At 33.9% G+C, this 22,323-nt stretch overlaps 1 protein-coding gene across 1 annotated transcript in view; it reads right to left on the reverse strand.

Moving 5' to 3' along the window:
• eRF3 (eukaryotic translation release factor 3) overlaps positions 1-22,323 on the reverse strand; it is a 217,588-nt gene that overhangs the window by 149,782 nt on the left and 45,483 nt on the right. Inside the window, exons 2-3 of the mRNA XM_090411395.1 lie at positions 18,387-18,479; positions 2,068-2,235 (exon numbers count right to left, since the gene is read on the reverse strand). Of these exons, the coding sequence (XP_090267521.1) occupies positions 2,068-2,235; positions 18,387-18,479 (261 nt within the window). The remainder of the gene's footprint in view (positions 1-2,067; positions 2,236-18,386; positions 18,480-22,323) is intronic.

The raw sequence follows: 22,323 nt of genomic DNA on the forward strand, positions 1-22,323 counted from the left end.
GCAAAACGACCCAGAGGAAGACCAAGATATAGGTGGATTGATACGGTACAAAGTGCTTTAGACGATAGAAATATAAGATCTGATAATGTTGTAGTCTTGACAAGTAACAGACTGATTTGGAGGAAAATTGTAGATAGGAAGTTAGTAATGATGTAATTTTTTTCATGTTGTACTATCATATCCTGTACACCACTTGAGGGTATATGGCAGGAATTTGATGATGATGATGGTAGAAAACACCATTAAAAAACTGGAATGTAATAATGCAGCTGGAGGAGATGAGATCTGAGCAGAAATGCTCAAATAGGGAAGCATAAATGTTTTACAGTGGATATACTGCATAATTCAGAGTACTTGGTAAGAAGGTCAATTTCGAGATGATTAGAGTGGATCTCTCATAGTTCCCATCTATAAAAAAGGGAATAAAGCTGAATGTCAGAATTACAGAGAAATTTCTCTACTAAGTGTTCCATAAGTAAGATTTATACAAGTATACTTAAAGAGGTAAAAAAAAGTTGTGGAAGAGAAACTTTGAGAACAGACTAGTTTCAGAACAAATAGAGGTTGTCAAGATCAGATTTTCACTTTTAAGACATATAATTGAGAAATCTTGGGAATATAAACAACAATCTGTACTTAAGGTTTAGAAATATCAGAAAGGTATATGACAAGGTGCCTAGAGAAAAGCTTTTCAAAGCACTGCAATTATATGGGGTAAACAGAACATTACACAAAACAATACATAGCCCATATGTAAGTTGTCAGTCAGCCGTTAGAATTGAAGGAAATATGCTTTATGCAGATTACATCGTACTCCTAAGCACAATCTTGAAGATTTGCATTGGATTCTCTAACTAAATTAAATAATAGCTATAACAAATTTGGCATGAAAATCAGCAATAAAAAGACCAAAACTATGAAAATAGACAAGAAGATAGAAAACTTTACATTTTCAATGGAGAACCTATAGAAAACTTAAAATATTTCAAGTATACTTATACTGAGGATGGCAAACTAAATTGGAAAATAGATAACAGAATAAGCAAAGCTGGTGCGGTGATGAGCCAGTTGAATAAATGTATATAGAATAAGAGAGAAATTATCCAAAATACTAAACTAGTAGTATACAATAGTGTTCAAACCAATTAAGTCATGGATGTGAGAGTTGGGTTAGAAATAAACTACTTGATCAGATTAGACATGAGTTCTTAGAAAAATTAGGTGCCTGAACAGATAGCATCAGTGGCAGAATCATATTAAAAATGAAGACATTAGGAACTTGACAATGTTTGCATTCAAGAATGTGAGAGCAGGACTAATCTAAGATGGTATGGTTACTTAAATAGAACAGGGGAAGAAAGGTTAGCAAAACAGGTGTTTGATGATAAGATGGCAAGAAAAAGACCCAGAGTAAGACCAAGGTCTAGGTGGGTTGATTCAGTCAGAAGTGCCTTAGAACAAAATGCTAGATATGACAACATTGGAGGGCTGACAAGTAATAGGATTGTACACTTAATTATGTAGTGCTGTCATAGTAGCCTGAACACCCCTTCAGGGTACATATGAGGAAACTGATGAAGTTAAAAAATAATCTCCCTACTCTCTCATGAACAATGCAAAAAACCAAAAATGTTTCTTAACAATTAGTTTAATCCTAATCACTGAAGTACAGGACAAGATATTCAGTTTCCAATTCAAGTTTGTTTGTTTTTTCAGTTACCTCAATAAGCATTATTTGATCAACATATCAACATATCAAATGACATAATAAAACGGAAGCAACAACTTGCTATTCAATTCAATTCTTTTACCACTGACAAATTTCCTTCCTCTTTTTTCATCTATTCTACTTCTACTGGAACCATCTTTCTTCACAATCAGTACTTCAAAAACTAGAACCATATTTAATTTTTTTTTTTTTTTAAATCTACCCACAGTATTTATTATCAATGCATATTTGATAGGTTCTACAATCTTTTGTGTGTGTGCAGGAAATGAACAAAAAAATTTATATCCATCTATTTAATTAACTGAGAAATTCTAGATTCATAAAAATAATTAACTCACCAACATGACCTATAAATACAACATTTACATGTTCCTTCCTTGGTCCTTCTTCTTCTTTCTTAACTATTTTTTTCTTATTTTTTGGAACTGATTCAGTTTCTATTTCTTCTTCCTCTTTTCCTTCTCCATCTCCTGTATGATTTGCTTCTATATCAACACTTTCCCAATCTGAAATTGTATCAAAAAATAATTATTAGATTATAAGTATTCATAAATCCGGTTTCACGTTGTTACAACAAAAAACTGCATATCAATTTTTTTTTCTGACAATTCCACCCAAAGAAAAGGTTAACAACCTATAGCACATTAGTAACAAGGGTGAACCAAAAGCTATCTAATACAGAAATCCTGCTCTAAAGAACAGGATTCCTGTTCTAATTTTAATACCTATAATTGTGTGTGTGTGTGTGTGTGTGTGAAAGAATTCATACAGATAAAGTTTAGGTTGATAATTCATTTGACCATTTGAGCAGTAATATCACATACGTGCAACACCATGCTTCTATCCCCAAAACAGTATCGAAGTATATATAAGTTCATCAGCTTTCATGTATTGTAGTAAAGCCATAAAGCTGTGCTGGCTTTTAAGTTTTGGAAGAAAGCTTAGCAATCTTCCAAATTTTTTTCATGTACCCCTAATGGCAGAGAACATTCACTATAAACAATAATCTAAATCAGGATGGCCACCTGTTGAAAGCATACAGCTGCTTAGAAAATTGATTGTATTTTGATTGGGCTCAAGTCAAATTGTGACTATTCAGATTCAGAAGAAAGTAAAACACGTTTAAGATGGTGATTTTGAATAGCAATGTGTTCGATGCTAAAAATTTTGACAATAATGCTACTGATGACAACACTGCTGGTAATGATGCAGCTCTTGGCAATTCAGAGATGGTGCTTCACTGTCTTCCAACAGTGAAAGTGACAAAGTTCCTCAGCCAAAAAAGACAAGAAAATATGGACCGAATGGACCTGGAGGGGGAGGGGATATTTTTGTGAATATATATATATATATATATATATATATATATATATATATATATATATATTTTTTTTTTTTTTTTCTTTTTCAGGCTATGAACTTGTACAAAACCTTCCTACTGAGACTAATAAATATCATGGTTTTGTTATGACAAACACCGAGGTAAAGGAGAAATCCAAATTAAAAAAAAAATAAAAAAAAAAAATGAACACCACCTGTGTTCATTTTTTTTTTTTTTTTTTTTTTTTTTTTTTTTATATATAATGTCCCATGTTAAAGAGATTAATGGCCAAACCATCTGTTACTGTCAATGCCAATTTTTGGTAAAATTATGCATCTCAATTTTCAAAAGTTCTTCTTTACTTGAAATACCATTAACTGAGCAATATCAGTGAAGTCGTTTGATTCATCAAATTGTAATGAAAACGCAACACACTGGTGAATGTCTGACATTAATCTGGCCTGGAAACTTTTCTCCGGCAATTTGAAACCTTGTCTGCTGCCTAGAAGTAGTCTCTCTCTAGCGACGTCTCGAACCAAGAAGCTCCTTTCTGGAAGCGGGGAACTCCTCTCTCGAGCAACGTGGATCCGGGCAGTCTCTCTGATGGCGACTCTGGACCTTTCGGCCTCCTCTCTGACAGCAATTCTGGAACTGGGACCTCTTCTGCTTGCTTCAGTCCCTTTTTATTAGGCCTCCTCTGAGACCTCGCATGAAGTTTGGCAACCCCCAAAGAATCGATATGAATCTTTCATCGTAAGTTTCAAGTTCAGTTCGGCACGCCTTTTGTTCTCCTCTGCTTTCTTTTGATTGTAAGTTGCCGGCCATCGGAAAGTTGTTTGAACTCTTTCTGACTGACTTCAAAGATGTTCACATTTAGAGCCTGCAAGCCTTTCTCATACATAAAAGTTTCAATAACAATCTTTCTAATGTCACCATGTACAGTTTCGGTGACAAAAACATTGCCTTTGTTTTTAACACTCTAACATATTCTTATTAAAGCAGCATATACAGTTAGCTTCAAAAAGAGTTATTTACAAAAACATCTAATACAAACTATACCGAGACAAACAAAGTTTATTACAATATTCACATGGGACTTTACCTAAGTAAAAAATTGATGTAATATGCTTTGGAATATTTAATATTTAAGCTTAATCGAGTTTTTACACTTTGCTTATAATCATATTCACTCGGCCCACTGATCCAAATTAATTCATTTACACAGACTTATAAGAAAATTACTGATTTGACAATTTTAACGAAAAATAAATAAACAATAGCAATACACTTAAAGTGAATTAAAAATAATACAAAATAATGATAAATAAAATATTATGTTTTCAGTTTTAATTAAATTTGTAAGTAAGGAGGAATACACAAGAGATCGACCAAAAATCGTTCCGCGATCGACGGGCTGAACACCCCTGGTATAGAAGAATCCTCTGGTTGAAAACACCTGGGTTCAAATCTTATCTATGACATCAGAAACCTTTACTAAGTATTTTCAATCAGACAGTGAATTAGCTGGAGGTGGAGGGTTTTTTTGTCTCTCATAACAGGTAAAGCTGTCCCATGAACACAGAGATCTACAGGCATAAATACCTGACCTTATGCAGCAGATGAGCAGACTGGCTGCTTAATTTGCCTAGAAATCCCAAACTAGGGCCTCAACCCACCTTGGGCAGATGGGAATTGTTTCCAATCAAAGGTCATTGTCTTGACTGAATGATCTACAGAACTAACTGGCTACTTTCTTTTAACAAATTTGGTACAAAAGTGAGAAACAAAATAAAAAAAACTATGAAAACAAATAGAAACATGGTGAAACATGGAAGTAAAATACTTCAGCTATTTCAGGTGCAATTTTTAGTGAAGATGGCAAATTAAATTTAGAAACAGATATCAGAATAAACTAAGCAGTGTGGTAGGTGCCAGTTGGATAAATTTATATAGAATTATAGATTTGGTTTGTTGTTTAGTGAGGCTAAGACACATAAGGTCATACTACACTAATACATGTCTCAGCAGTCACAAGGTAATAAATGCATAAAAGAGCATAAACAGATATAAAAATTAGTGTATTAAAAAAATCATGAAAACATGCATAAAAAACCAGGTGTTAAAAGCTTATATACACTAAGTTGAACTAATGAAAGCAATATATACAAATGTACACAATTTCTCTAAGGCAGCCTTTCTCAAACTTTTATTCTGGAGGATAGTTGAAATAATTTTCAAGGGTTCAGAGGTCTAAGGGAACTCCTGCATAAAGATTATATATTTATTTATATATTATACAATGTATATGTATATATTATTTTTATACTTACACACACACAGAGTGATCAAAATTAAGGTACCCCTGTTTAAGGCCTTGTGGAGCACCACCCAGTGATCCAAAATGCTGCAGAACTTAGCAAGAATACATTATATGTCATATGGGAGTGATATTTGGGGAGAAAAAAAAAGTAGTTCCAAAATTCACCACCATGGGCTGTATGATATACTGAGTGTAGATGTAGTATTTTTTCTGTGTATAAGGAGGAGAAAAGAGGCACAAGCATCAGGCATAAATAGTACATTTTTATTCACTTCCATTATACATTCATGGGCTGTACTATTCAATGTGCTGCCTTTCCCAGTATGCCACAAATTGCATCCTTTGCATATTGTGTTCAATGGCAGAGCACAGCTGGTCAAGAATGATGTTGTGCACATGCTGTGTTACGCTGTCTTTCGGTGCTGGCGAGTTATCAGGATGATCCCAATAAACCCTGTCTTTGATAAATCACCAGCGCCAGAGAAGGTCAAACAGGCGGCCAGCTGATCACTCTGGTTTCCGTGAGATTTTCTCAAAGAACCTCCAGTATGGATCAACTGACATGTTGAGGGGTCCCACCCTGCATGAAAATGACTAAATCCATGCACAGGTGTTGCTGTACATATGGCACACAGTTTTGTTGTGCCACAGCTGCAAAACTTAGTAATACCTATCAGCAGTAACTGAACATGTCATAGGACCCAACTGGCCAATGTCTTCAAAGGAGAATGGTCCAATTATAAATGAAGCTGTAAACCCATACCAGACAATAACTTTGGATGAATGCAAAGGATTTTGTTGGATTTCATGTGGATTTATGCGTAGCTCGTACCAGGCAACTGCAGGTATTCACAGCTTCATTCAGGTGAAAGCGAACCTCATATCCACAAAACACTCATCCACAACCACACAGCATCCAACTCCACTCAAGCAAATGTTAATGCGGAATCTTCCATAAAATTTTCCAGCCATTCTTGTAAGGCACAGGTATCTTTGTATAGCATGTGTACTGCAGGAGCCAATGCTGTTATTCATGACCTGCTTCATAACAGCAGTAGGAACCTCATTCACTTGTTGTGAAGTGATTGCTTTGCAACCTCTGCCAAGTCTACTCCAAATAATTCCATTTCTTCAAAATGACTACTCATTCAGTGCAGAGTACATGAAGATAATGGACCTCATCAACATCATTGCAATTGTTCAGGTAGTACAGCTTCACAAGAAAGCATGTTGGGGCAAGGTTAGTGCCATCACTGTGGACAGAAATAACAACCAGAATAAATGGGAAAAATCCTATGTCCATCTTTTTAAACCCTCCTGACATCTGCCATGTTACGTGATATCTAAATTCCATGCATTTGGTGTTTACATCATCCCCTGGTGGTGAATTTTGGAACTAACTTTTTTTCTTCTTCTCAGATGATGCACACTTTAACAGCATTTTGGGGATACTTTAATTTTGATCACCATGTATATATATATTTATATAAATACGTTATTTATATAATATTTATTATTTTTTTCAATCCCGATTTCTTGCGGAACCAGAGTGTTCCAGGGAATCTGAGATGAGAAAGCCTGATCTAAGGTAATAATTATTAATGTTTGTAAAATTTAAAAATTGAATAACATTTGATGAATCTGATAAAACCTGCCTGAGTGTATATAGGGCTCAGAGAGATTATGAATATGATTAAAATAGTCACATTCATTGAAGAAACAAGGGCAGCTGAATAAACATGAACGATGGTTAGTTCAGCACCACACAACTCATGCATAGGCATGTCATAATCCCTCAAACTTGGAAGGAGTGTGTAAGATTACAATAACCTACATTGAACTGAACAAGAACAACTTCCTCTTTATGGTCCCTGTGTAGATCAATTTGATTTCAGATTTGATATGGTACAGCTTGTTACTAGGTGCTCCCTCTCTCTATTCTATGATGACTGCTACTAAGATAAAAATTTGTCTGATGATCTGCCAATAATTAAGTGTGTGTGTGTGTGTGTGGAGGGGATGAACAAAACAGTCTTGGAACCCAACAGATGCATGTGTCCAAATATGGCTTCCATAACAGAGGAATACAATAAGAGAAATTAGCCAAAACACTAAACTGGTAGTATTCAAGACAGTGACACCGTTTTTAACTTGTGGATCTGAGAGTTGAGTTAGAAATAACAGTTGATCAAAGACTAGACATTACAGCTGTGAGAAAAATGTTCAGGGTGAGCAGATAGTATCCCAATAGCAAAATATGAAAAGTTAAGACTAGGAAGGAACTTGATATTGTTATTTAAAAATGTGTGAGCATAGTAAATCTGAAGCAGTGTGGGCATTTAAACAGGAAGAAAGAGGCTGGCAAAATGTGTTTGACAGGAGGGCAGTAAAAAGACCAAGAGGAATGAGCAAGATCTAGGTAGCTGATGCAGTAAGAAGTGACTTAGAAGAACAAAATGATATGCATGACCTATTATCAGAACAAAATGATACCATTACTATTGATAAGAAGCTGATGATGATCTCTGAGAAGTATGCTGGGGTCAGTGCAATGGCATTGGTTGATGGATGGGAAGAATATCGATAGTGCATGGGGAAACATTTAAAAAACACTTAAATGATGCAATATCAAAATGTGTCCTGGAAGTTTGAAGAATAAATAGGGTGGGAGTTAAATGGATATGTAATCTTATGAAGCAAGAGCATAAGAAAATGTGGAAGGAATACCATGTGCATAAGAATGATGTCCATTATGCAAATTATAAACAGCGGCTTTCTGTACAACAGACTCAAAATGTTGTACAGAAAGCTAAGTCTGAGAATGATATAGATATACAATGTGGTATTATATTGGTGGGATTATACTAGAAGAAAATGATCAGGCTAGGGATCTTAAAGTTTAAGGTCAGGAGCCATGTAGCAAAGATTGCAAATATAACTGAAAAGATAATAGCAATGCTGAAACGAACTTTGACATTTAAGATAAGGATGTCACTTTGCCTCTTTACATAGGCTTGATAAGACCTCACTTGGACTATTGTGCGTGGGTCTAGTCCCCTGGTTTTCTGTTGTGATTCTGATACAGTGAAGAGAGTATTAAAAATTATATCAGGATTGTGGATATTGATTATGAAGACACATTCAGAATTTGTAGATGGCAGACACTAATAAACAGGAGAAAGAGGGGGAGTGACATGATTGAGACTTACAGACTTCTGAAAGGGTCATAAAAGATTTCAGTTGATGGAATTTTTCATTATTATTATTACGACATCCAGGGAGTCCAAAGACTCATCGGAGGGCACCTACTCCACAATTTTCTGTCTCCACCATTCAATCCACCAACTACAACGAACTGTAACTACTTCCATCATCTATACCAGGGGTCGCCAAACTTCTTTGACCGTCACCCCCTTCAAGAGTTTCTTACTTTTTATCGACCCCCTCTATTTTACTATTATGTAATTATAATAGGACAAGCAGAAAAGACGCTTATGTGAGTTTTTAGATTGTTTATTTTATAGTTACAGTGTTTCTTGTATGTGTAATATAGTATATATTATTATAATGGCTTAACGTCAAACGGATACGTTTTTTTTTTTGAAGTCATTCTTAACATTACATATTTCATAGGAGAGATAAATAATATATATAAAATATAAAATTTAATTTAGATAACAAAATAACAATAATACAATCTTCCTATAGGTATATATAGGATGTACAAAACTACCAGCCCTGCTCAACTCTTCAACATAGAGAAGTTTAGTTCATGAATGAATAATGACTGAATTATAATATGTTTGTTGATGAATTTTCGAACATTAACGCTCACTTGTATGGCGATGCGCAAAAATGAGAAATGGGATCGAATACATATAAGTAAATAAGCAACCACGCACGTGTTGCAATCCCTCTCCTGCCGTGCCGAAACCACCGACATCCATTTATTGGTAAATACATCATTTTGGCCTACATGATTGGCCTCCGTAACTATTTTCATGACCTTGCTCCATCTTACAGGTCCTATTCATGTCACCGTTCCCACAATTCACTCTTAACTGCATTGTCATTCAGGATGGAAGTAATCCAAGTTACGGAGGTCATCATTGTACGGGGAATTAAATATTACCCATACGATGATGTCTTATATTTTTCTATCGACCCCCAGGGGTCGATATCGACCATTGATCTACACCAACACCATCTACCACTGACCACCACTACTCATATTTTTTAAGACAATCACAAGCATCCCACAGCCCTTGGCTGGAGAGCAGATAGATACTCTAACCACTCAGCCAACCAGGCTGGCAAGAAAAGACAAGAGGACATCTTTGGAAGCTAAGAATGAATACCACTAAGAAGAGAGAGAGATCTAGATTTTTCCCTCATAGTGGTGCATGACTGAAATGGACTGCCATTGGATGTTGTGTCTTAAGCAGTGCGAATGAATTCAAGAACAAGTATGATGGCTGCTGCGTGTAGTATGTGGCCTCCCTCGATGAGTCCCTGACTTCCCTGGAGACCTCTCTTAATAACATAAACTTCATTATGTAATATTATCATGATATCCTGTATGCTCCCCTGCAGATAGATATCAGGAATTTATTATTAGGTTTATCTGGAAGTACTTCTTAAAAATAAAACAAATTAAAGTCAAGCATTAAGCTGCAAATGGTAACAAATATGCTTGGAAAAAAGCAATACAATATATGTAAACTTTGACAGGAAGTCACTGAAGGTAATCTGGGTATCAAATTAGTTCATGGCCAATAATGTAAATGTGAAAATATTTTAACTAAAAATAAATATTTGGGGATAGCAGGTACATTTCCTGAGTTAATCTAGAGAAATGATCAGCAAATTAAAACTAAACTGATGACAAATTCAGATGAAATCAAGCTAAAATTAACAGATAATTGTATTTAAATTGTGGCAGACTATATTTATTCTTGGTCAATTAGTTGATTTTAAGGAAAAACAAGATAAAGAAATAAGTAGAATAATCACATAAGGAAAAAAAAAAGCATTGTGGCTGTACAAAGATGTTAAAGAGATTTAGCTATAGGCCTAAACAGAAAGCTCTTTAACATATGCGTTATTCCAGTGTACCTATGGAAGTGAGACATGGGCAACAACTAAAAAACAAGAAGAATTAGGGATAGAATATGAAATACTAGGATTAGAGAGATGACTGGAGTAGAAGATATTATAAAGTGTTGTAGAGCATGAAAATGGAGATGGGTTGGCCCTAATTATTAGATTGCCAGATGCAAACTGACAAAATTAAGCAGTGAGTGGATACCAAGAGAAGAAAAGATTGTCAAAGAACAAGATGGAGGAATGATCTACAAAGGTTTGACATGGGATGATGGATAGTGGCTAAAAACAGAAAGAACTGGAAAGTTAAGGGTGAGACCTATATCCAGCAGTGGATGGAAAGTGGCTAAAGAAGAAGAAAATACAAGGCAACTACTCACAATATAGCAAACACTACTATGAACACTAACTATTCTGAAGGACCAAGCAAAGCCTAACAGCATCAGTACTAAATAAAGAAAATTCACTACAGCTAACATGTGAGAAACTATTCATTTGTTCCACAAAAACCCTCTAAAGACTAAGTTAACTGTTTTTAATACATGAATCCAAATGAGGAGGAGAATAAGTAAGATGTTTCACTCAACACAAGTTCTGTTTCTAATGCTAGCATTAAAATCTACTTGAAATGCCATAGTAAATGATTTTGAAAATATTTTATGGATGTTAATAAATAAGAATAATTCAAATTTGTTTGCCCAAGAAACTACAACAAGTGATCTAAATAAAGCTATTATTAAGGAAAGTGGTAAAACCTGAGGTGATTTGCTAGGTGGAAAAGTTATTTAAAGCTAGTTTAAGTTACAAGATCTGTTATATAGATTTTGAAAAAGCTTTTGAATTTGTAAAATGAGATAAGATGATGGAAATAATGGAAAAGATTGGCATAGATTGGAAAAATAGAAGATTAATTATTTCACTATATATGGGACAAATTGCTGTGGTAAGAGATATATATATGGTGCAACAGAACCAGGTACCATGGGATGAGGAGAAAGACAAGGCTGTTCTTCGTCACCAATTTTGTTCAATGTGTATTCTGAAGCAATGTTAGAAGAAGCATTGGGGAATGCAGAGGAAGGAATAAAGATAGGAGGTAGACAGATATTTGCAATACGATATGCAGATGACAAAGCATTATTATCAAACACTGAGGAAGAATTACAACATCTGCTGAACAGATTACTGGAATCCTGTATCAACTATGGAATGAAAATCAACATAAGCAAAACAAAAGTAATGAAAATAACAAGGAAAGAGAAAACTGTGGATGTAAGAATAAATGGAGAAAAATTGAATCAAGTAAGGACATTTAAATATCTAGGAAGTGTGATTAGCAGTGATGGAAGATGTATAAGTGACATAAAAGCAAGAATAGCGATGGCAAGAGATGCCTTTAATAGAAAATGGAATTTATTCAGAAGTAAAATGGATAGAAATTTAAAGAAAAGACTAATAAAATGTTATGTGTGGGTTGTCTTATGTGCAGCTGAAACCTGGACATTGAGGAAAAAAGAAATTAAAATTTTGGAAAGCTTCAGGATGTGGATTTGGAGAAGGACGGAAAAAATAAAAGGACAGATAAAATAAATAATGAAGAGGTCTTAAAAAGAGTAGAGGAAGAATGGAATCTATTAAAAAGGATAAAAAGAAGAAAGGGAAATTGGAATGGACATAACCTGAGAGGAAATGGAATAATCAGAGATGCCATTGAAGGTAAAATAGAAGGAAAAAGACTTAGAGGAAGAGTGAGAAAAACAATGATAGATGGCATGCTGAATGGAGACAGATACACAACCTGGAAAGAGAAGGCTCAGAAAAGAAGAATGTGGAAGGAAAGTTTTCTACTAAAAGAAGAACCTGTTCAATTGCAGAATACTTAAGAAGTTACAAGACTGCTGAAGGAATATTTTTTAGCATTCATATTAACTGGTAAATCAAAAGTTAAGGGATTAATTCTAAAAAGTACTCGGGTTTAACAGCGAAATCCATGGTCAGAGCAAAGTTGACTAACTAGATTTTTCCTAGGCTATAATTGAACATGACTACAGCTTTATAATGTATGGAATCAGTTGTAATAAATAGTATCCATATAAAATACAGCTAATTTTCTTTTTACATGGCTTTTTTTTTTTTTTTACACAATTTCGAAAGAACATTGTTTAGAAAACAAAAGCAATTCTATTTTTAAGCAGTATATTTTGATTCAACATCGTTCAAATGGTACTTGTTTTTAAAATTTCTGTTTGAATTCAGTTCTGTTAAAAAGGGTCTTTCCATTATAATTATCATTTCCTAGAACGGTACGCACGTACCGTTCTAGGAAATAGTGAGATTTACATGTATATTCCTGAAATCCACATTCCCTCCATCTGTCCTCTTACGTACAATTCCACAGGCCACCACTTTGATCAACTGCCTCTTAATCTTTTCAAATATCTCTCCATCTCCTCCAAGCACAGGTGACTGTATATACACACACAGTAATCCAGATATGATCATATCAAAGTCTTTTAAATTTAGTGAGGAGGAATTCGTTTTTTTCATACAAGTTAGTGTTCTCTTTAACAGTGCAGTTATGCAATGTGAAAATCTAATTAACTCATCAATGTAGGGCTTTAATTCATTGTCCAGTACAAACCCTCAAAGCTTAAATGACTGCTTATGGCAAATTCTCAATTAATGATAAAAAAAAAGTATAGATTAAGTTTATATGGTTTTAAAGTTGTATAAATTATTCAATATAGTACATGTATTATACCATTTATTATAAACGTTTACCAGATTTTGAGAAGAGTATCATTACAGTTCATATCTGGACTATGTAATAAAGATTCTGAATTTTTTTTAAAATAAACTCATACTGGAATGTGTGCTTCTATATAGTAGTTTAATACAGTCAACATTACTATAACAAATTACAATGGTATGCTAAAAGATTCACTACAGCATAAACTGTTCCTGTGGTATCTAATGCTATAGTGAATTGACTGGACCAAAGGACCCTAAAATTAGTATCCACTCCATATTGTACAAGCATTAAGAGATTGGTAGTTCAACAAACCTAATATTATATTATAACTCTGGTGTTCTATAAGCTTCTTTGATGGACAGTGTGACCAGAGTAGGACAATGACACCTACATGAAGCTAGGCAGATTCCAAGTAAATAAAGTGGTGTAATTTAGGAAAAGGTAATACTTCACTAATTTTACGAATGAATATTTTTTAGAACATGAGCAACACATTCAGAAACACCTCTGATATACAGAACTGAAACTGCATACATCTAAGCAGCATGTGAACTAATCTAGGATTTTCTTTTTTCCATATGTTGGAAATTTATGTTTTCTGTATTGAAATTTGGGATCCACAGATGGGATGCTTCATACTCACATGGGTGGAGTTATACTGAAAGAAGTGGAGGAAGCGAAGGATTTTGGAGTGATTGTAGATAGAAATTTGAAGTTCAGAGGACATACTGCAAAAGTTGTGAAGACATCTCAGAGAACTGCTGCCATACTGAGGAGGACAATGACAAGAGATAAAAGAGTGATGGTCCATCATCTAAAGTTTTGATCAGACTACATCTAGATTTCTGTGCTCAGATCTAGTCACTAGAATTTGAAGGGATGAAGTAACCTCGGAGAGGGTGCAGAGGTGGATAACAAAAATGATATCAGATCTGTACAATGTTGATTATGAGGAGACTGAGGGCATGCAAGACTGGAGAGTTTGGTGGATAGAAGATGAGGGGGGGGGGAATATGACTGAGATATTTATGCTGTTGAAGGGTTATTATCGGATTAACACTGAGGAGATTTTTATATAGCAGAACAAGGGACCATCCCTGGAAGTTACAAAGGGATGTAGGGAGTAAAAGTACAAGTAGTAATTTTTTTTTTTTTTTTTGCATGGGGAATGCTAGTAAGTATGAAATGCATTGCCTGAGAGAGTAGTGAAAGTGCAAATGGTTGATGAGTTTAAGGAGTGGTACAATAGATTTTGTGTGTGTGTCTTGTGACTCCATGGAGGTCAAGAAAATCTTCTTTTTTGTCTTTGCCACTATCCCATTTCACTTGGGGTCTGTGCTCCTAGTATATAATCACCAGGATATTCTGTCCTGGGTTGTTGATGTCTCTAACTGGGCTTATTATTATTATTATTTTTTAAATAAGAGCCATCTATGTTAAATGGGCTCTACCACCTCCCCTCAGCTCTGCACACATTTCCTTGACCTTACACCTATAGGATGTCTCATGACATGTCCATACCATCTAAGCCAGCACTCAGTTATTTTGTCAGCACTTTATCCAGATGTGCAAGATATTTTATCCAGATTATTTATCAAAATAATAATAAGAGTAATTTATAGCCATTCAAAAACTTTTTGTTCGATTTTAGAGACTTCTAGTTGAAGTAAGTTGTAAAAAGTAATTCAGGAAAATGTCTGATAATGAAAAGTGAAGTAATATCAGCAATGGAACAACTGCCAAACAATAAAGCTCCTGGAGATAAATTAAAAATACCAAGAAATTATATACTTGGTTTAATCCTTTATCCAAGTGTAAGCAAATAAAGTTTAAGCCTGAAGTATTTTCAGAACTGGGGCAACTCATGGTAAAGGTGGTATATGACTTCACATCACTTGCCTTAGTATCCCATAATGGAAAGCACATCTCCTTGTGGAAGTCATACCACCTTTACGATGAGTTGCCCCAGTCCTGAAAATACTTCAGGAGCAAATTTTATTTGCTTATACTTGGATAAAGGATTAAACCAAGTATATAATTTCTTGGTATCTTTAATTTATAGTATAACCAAGAGGAAAAACTTTCAACAACTATCTCTAATCCAGAGTATTATAATAATGTGTGACACCTTTTGGCAACTCATATAGAAAAATATGACTTCTGCATTACTTCAACCTTGGTATCAGCTCTGGGTCTGGCTCCCACTGATGAGACCTCAATAAAGGTTGAAACCATTCTGGACAGCAACCCCTTCCCTTAATGCATAGCATTATACTTATTTGCAAGGAGATATGCTTTGCATTATGGGATAACAGCCCATAGCTTTGCAATGCTCAAGCAATTTTTCAAATAATGTAGTATGTGGTAACTTATCTTTCGCTAACCAATATATAGATCTTAAAGCTCCCAGAAAAGCATCTCTCTGCAAGTTATTCAAAATTGAAATTGATTTTTCAATTTGGCCTATTCCAGTTTCTTCTAATAAAAATTCAATGGAATTTTTTAAACACTCACTGTTAATACCCGATAAGTGGTGTTTAGATGCACGTTTCACATTTGAAAGACTGCAGAAATCGACAATTCTGTTGTTGGTTTTGTGTCTTCACTACTATGCTTATTGGTTTCATCTTTCCTAAAATAACTTAAGACTGTGGTTTTCTGACTTGACTTTTTACTCATTATGGGATTATATAATTTAATAAATACAAAATATCATTGTTATTAAATTAATCAGAACAAATCACTGAATTGTGCACTGACAAATAATACCCGAGACACAATGCACATCATGTCGCATTTTACTATTTATAAGTATTAATTACTAGGAATGGGAATTGGTATCACTCGAGACTGACATCATAGCCCTTGAGAGTTTCAAGAATTCCGCGAGATCACGACTGTATTTGATGCACAGGCCTATTTTCTTTTACAAAATAAAATATTAAATATTTGACTCATTATTAAGAAAAATAAATGTAGATTTTTAACATCGATTTGAATTCGCTCAATTTTTACAATTCTTGCTCATTATTTAGCCATGTCAATTCACAACATTAATTAGCCGGGCAGTCAGTAAAACCAGCCAGGTGGTTTGCCCAATCAAAAGGTTCTGGGGAGAACATAGGGTTTGAAAGAAAATATACTGGCATAAAGATTGGAAAACATCAGTATTCATCCCAATTATTAAAAAAAAAAAACCCAGAGATTGTTAGAATTACAGAACCATTGCTTTAATTCCACATGCAAGTAATGCTGAAAGTGATCAAACAAAGGTTGAAGCCAAATGTGAAGAGAGAAATGCCATAAGAACAGGCAGGCTTTAGGGGAGAGAGAGAGAGAGAAAGAGAGAGAGGAACTCCAAATAGCAAACATGAGATGGATTACAGAAAGAACAAGAGAATTTCAGAAAGAAGTATTCATCTGTTTTATTGATTATAAGGAAGCTTTTGATTGCATGGATCACAAAAGACTATGGATTGTAATAAGATCAATAGGAATACCTAATTCTCTTGATAAGAGTGCTTATGACAATCAAGAAACTTCAGTAAAAACAGGCTTTGAAGAAACACGGTGTTCGAGTGGAAAAAGGAGTGCAGCAGGGTTGTATACTGCTTCCCTACCTTTTTAACATTTATAGTGAATATATTATGAGAATGGCTGATTTCGACAAAGACCCAGCTGGAATTAAGATTGGTGGCAGAAAATTAATTTACGATATGTAGATGATACAAACTCATAGCAGATGATCTGGAGTGGTTGATTCTATTGATTAAGACAGAAAGTAATAAATATTTAAAGGTACGTGTAGCATGACTAAAAACAACAAATTACACGTTATCCACAGTAATTAACTTTAATGAAATGAAAGTACAAATATTTCATACTGAAAATAATATAATTGTCGTATTGAACACATTTCAATAGGACAATTATAGTTACTGGATTCCTGATGTCAGGAGTCTTGCTACATAGAAAATCATGCTCCTCAAGATATAATAACTTGGAACTCAGGCAGATTGTTGGAAAGGGCCATAATTAATTAGATATCTTTATAAATCACACTGTTAAGCTGTTATACAATCAGGCTCTAATCATTTTATTCTATTCTTCTGAACCAAAGCTTTTTACTATATACATATATCAATCTTTTTTTTTATGCACTCATCCCATTTTTTCTTGTCCCATACTCTACATATTCATTTGTTTAAGCTAGAAAGAGTACTCTAAAAGGAATCAAAAATGATAAAGGTAACATGAAAACTGAAGATAAGGATATCCTAGGTGTCTGGAACAATTACTTAAATGAAACTAGTAGTGACAGAACTGTAGGGAAAAATTTTCAAGAGGAATGCAAACATAGTATACATCAATACCTGAGGAAGAAAAAGCCATCAAAAACTTGAACACTGTCTTGTGTACTACTAGTTTAGTGTTCTGGCAAATCTCTCTCTTATTCCATATAAATTATTGAACTAGCTCCCCAGCTTTGCTTATTCTGTTGCATATTTCCTGATTTAATCTGCCATCTTCACTAAAAACTGTGCCTAACTAGCTGAAATATTTTACTTGTTCTATAGACTCTTCATTCAGAATGCAGTTGAAATTTTGTGTGTTCCTATCTATTATCATAGTTTGTCTTTTTATTGCCAAATTTCATGCTAAATTTGTTATAGTTGCTATTCAGTTTAATTAAATTCTGAAGATTTGCACTGGATGTTTAGGAAATACATCATCTGCATAAAGCAAACAACCAATAAGAATGGAGATGATGTGCATTCTTGTCTTACAACTGATTTTATAAATTATCTTCTTGTATTTCCTTCATATATATAGTGTATACCCTACATTAGTGTATCAGCTCTCCAACACCACCAGGTCGTGAGTTCAAATCCTGCTGTAGGATGGATGTTTGTAATCGTCTTTAGGTGGGAGATGAATTTCACTGCCTGGTGTGAGACCACCACCCTGCTTATTGGAGGTCTGTGGCTTGAGAAAGTTCTATGTTTGGTCTCTAGAGTAAAAACATCAGATTTCCAACTATCAATATTCCCGTCGCTTCCAATAATGTTTGAACATTTTTTGTTGTTGTTTAATAACCATGACTTTACCACACTGAGCACACATTCTTTTGTAATCAACATTTGGAATATTTTATACAAACCAGCTGGTGAATCATCACTTCCAGGAGATACATCTGCAGATGTCTTATCAGGTGGTGGTTCTCCTTCTGCAGCTGCAGAATCAGAAGGAAGGTCTAAAAAAATTTTTAAATAAATAAATAAATATAATTAACAAGAAATTACAATTTCATATTACATTTATTATTCTCTAAAATATATAAGCTTAAGTAATGAAATCATAAAATATATGCAATTTTGTTTAAATGTAATTTTATAATTTATCATATCACAAAAAAAGAGGCCTGCATAGCCCTGTGTAAGTGGCTTTTACATCCATAGCACTAAGCCTGAATAAAGGTCGTTATAAGTTTGATTCCATTCACTGTGTAGAGAAACCATTTCTAAGCTTTTCTTCCAGTGGTTCCTGAGTTAGTCAATCTGACAGATGCAAGCAAGGTTTTTAATCACACAACAAGAAAAATCAACTGTAGAACTCTCACTATTAGACAATAATGTCAGGGACAGATGACTCTGCTATATTCTCCTTCCAAGATGCCTATTACCAATCAAGGATAAAATGGCTGCCTCCCATCTTCAAAAGTTAGAGCTAAATGGGCTCACCTGCTTCCATTTAGCAATAGGCTAGTAGATACTATCTTATCATAAATATAAACTGAAAATAAAAATGATAAAAATTTTTGGATTCCTAAATTAATCAAAATCCTAGTTTTAGAGTATATATATTAAACATTTTAATCATTCTATCTGAAACAGTTTAATACACATGAAGAGATAAAAAATTTTATGAACTGATTAAACTGACATTTCAAACTGTTAAGCAATATACTGATTATGTACTACCAAGCATTTAAAGTAGAATCGGTAGTTATATGTTACATTAAATTGCCTAAACAGTAATATAGAATACAAAATGCAGCTATAAGAACGTTGCAATGAGTAAAATAAGGTAATTAGCCCAGGTTCAAACATACCGATGATATGAGAATTACGCAGCACTTTTCAAATGAAAGTGAATTTAGTAGAGTTCCCACCCCCCAGGAAAAGAACTTTCATCCTGAAAGCTGGTAACCTACCCAAAACATATGGGGTGAGGATGCTCTTCATTTCAGTATCTATAAAAACTTTACAAAAGTTGTAAAAGAGAATGATCCTTTCATCCTGAATCAAGACTGATGGTTTTCTGAAACAGAAAACCAATTAGTCTTGCTTAGAAGACTTCAAAATAATTCACCTTCACATTAGGGATTAATCAATAGATCTCATAAGGAGTTAAGTTATTCAACAATAGTATGCCATACTTGATCACTGAAGAGTTTACTGGATGAAAAAAAAAAAAAAAAAAAAAGGAAGAAAAAGAATATCCTCATATACACAGCTGCAGGCAGTATCAATTTCCTGAAGAGTCTAGCTAAATATTTCAAAAATCCTGAATAACTTTCTTGGTGTCAACTTCTTAAATCAAGCATATAGCTAATGTTAAAAATAAAATTACTGCAGAACACTCTATAGCTTCTGATAATTTTTCTTCCTTTATTAATATTCCACAAATCTTGATTTTAACCTCTTCCATCAAGATTTTTCAATAAGTTGCTGACTGCTTCAATTTTATCATACACTGAGGCTACTCCCCATGACACAATTCACACTAATAGAAGATGCAACGGAGTTTCCCATCCCCTCTACTTTGCCAAATTATTTTATGAAACAATCAGGTACCCTCTCTGATCCAGAGAACACTATCTGATTCCCTCCTGGACAACCACTTTTAGTACTTAAATTCTGCATTTCACTCCACCCATGATCATCCTCTGCATGACTTTTTTTCTTATTCCTTTTGCAGTAAAGTTCAAATACCTTCGGAACTAATCATCACAAGGTCAGCATATCTTTTTTCTTTTTGTGTAGTGAGTTTAATACTCTCATTATTAGGTGCTTTCTGTCCATCTGATCTTGGTCATCCATTCCTAGTACTACATTTCATAAAAAAAAATTTCGTATGTAAAAAATGCAAAACAAGTATCGAAAAGGCAAGAAGTTCGTTGTAATTTAGAGGTAGCTATTTTACTGGCATCTTTATTAGAGGTACTGCATGAATTTAGAGGAGAATTCAAAATTCCAATAATTACAAAGGAAGATAAGCAGCAGCAGCCTTCCTATAAATTTCTATAAAATTGCTTGGTATATATATATATATATATATACTTTTTTTTAATATAAAAGATGACTTAAATGAGACAAAAACAGCCAATAAATAACTAAATGATGTAATAAATAAATAACTAAATGAGGGTGAATAAAGTAAAATGTCCCAGACCTGTATCAGTGTCTGGGACATTTTACTTTATTCACCCTCTTTCTGTGCTGAAGTCCTCATGTGGGCCTGAAGAAACAGTGTTGACAATATGCTGAAATGCTTTGAAATTAGTTGAAAGCAGCGACCTGCAGATGTCTTTAGAAGTAATTTAGCAAAAAAAAAACTAGCTTGAAATTCTTAGAGAGAGAGAGGACATCTTAATGTATAAATCAAATATATTACTAAGTTTGTGTCAACAGTTAACCACCTCTATAATCCATTGATCCAATCAGGCTGAAATTCTCAGAACTCTTAAGCAACATAAGAAAATAGCACTATTCCTAATTTGGTAAAAAGTTGAACAAAACCATTATAAGTGTCTGTGGAAGAACTGCCTCTTCTCCTACTGGGACACTTTACTTTATTATTATTATTTTGACACCTCCAGGAAGTCCAAAGACTCATCGAGGGAGAGTGTGCCGACAGCATCGAACGATTGGCCCCCCTTCCAACTACTAACCGTGCTCAAACTTACTTAACTGAGCCATTAGTAGCAGAGGCTCTACCAATCGACCAACCTTATTCTTATGATATCTTATGGAAAAATTAAATCTGAAGAATTATAATTAAGATATATAATTTAAATGTTCTAATTACAAAAATTTGCATAAATCATTTACTAAAAACTCCTCAAAGACTGATAAATTTACAAAATTAATTACATGATTCTGAGAAACAGTGCAGTCTCATGATTTACTGTAAGAAAAATTCTGGAAAATACAACAATTCAGTAATGTATTTATAACAATACTGGAGATGTGATTAAGATATTAATATCTTACTTTAAACAAAAAGACAATCTTTGGCTATCCCTAAATGAGGTAGCCAAAGATTATAGTATAATAATATCAACAGAAAAATCAAAAACTATGACCTTTAAAGGACAAGATCCAGCAAGAACTAAATAGTAATAGATAACAAGATCTTAGAACAGGTGAATTCGTTTAACTACCTAGGATGTATGATCACATATGAAAATGAAAAAGATATAAACATAAAAATTACAAAAGATTTAAAAATAACAGGTGTAATTAACTCTATATTTGAACCAAACCTAGTTCAAAAACAAACCAGACTAAAAGTATACAATACATTAGCCCTACCAATCTTATTGCATGGAAGTGAAATCTGGACAATAAAACAAAAAGATAAAAGATTAATAACAGCAGAAGTGAAGTTTATGAGAAAAACTGCAAAGTATACTCTATTTGATCACAAAAGAAACAAAAAAATTATGAAAGAATTAAACCAAGAATAAACATAAATGGATGGAACACGTTCAAAGAATGAAAATAGAAAGATTACCAAAACAATCCTTAAAGTACAAGCCATTAGGGAAAAGAAAACCAGGACGTCCTCTTAAATGATTCAATGATGACTTTTAAGGCCAGAACAGGCCATGCTAGGGCAAAATCCTTGATATGAATGATGAAACAAAAAGCAAAAAGATTAAAAAAAAAAAGGAGAAGATTCAGTGGGTGCAATTAATATAACTTTTTAAAATTATCAGCAGCATGCAAAGGTAATGCCACGGCATGCGCTGATGACAGCAGTAAAATTTATTTTACTAACATCAAACCTCAACAGTTTCCATAATGATTCCA

This window comes from Typopeltis vanoorti, chromosome 21 (assembly GCF_054136105.1).
Source record: "Typopeltis vanoorti isolate ZY-2024b chromosome 21, IOZ_Tvanoo_1.0, whole genome shotgun sequence".
Taxonomy (NCBI): domain Eukaryota; kingdom Metazoa; phylum Arthropoda; class Arachnida; order Uropygi; family Thelyphonidae; genus Typopeltis; species Typopeltis vanoorti.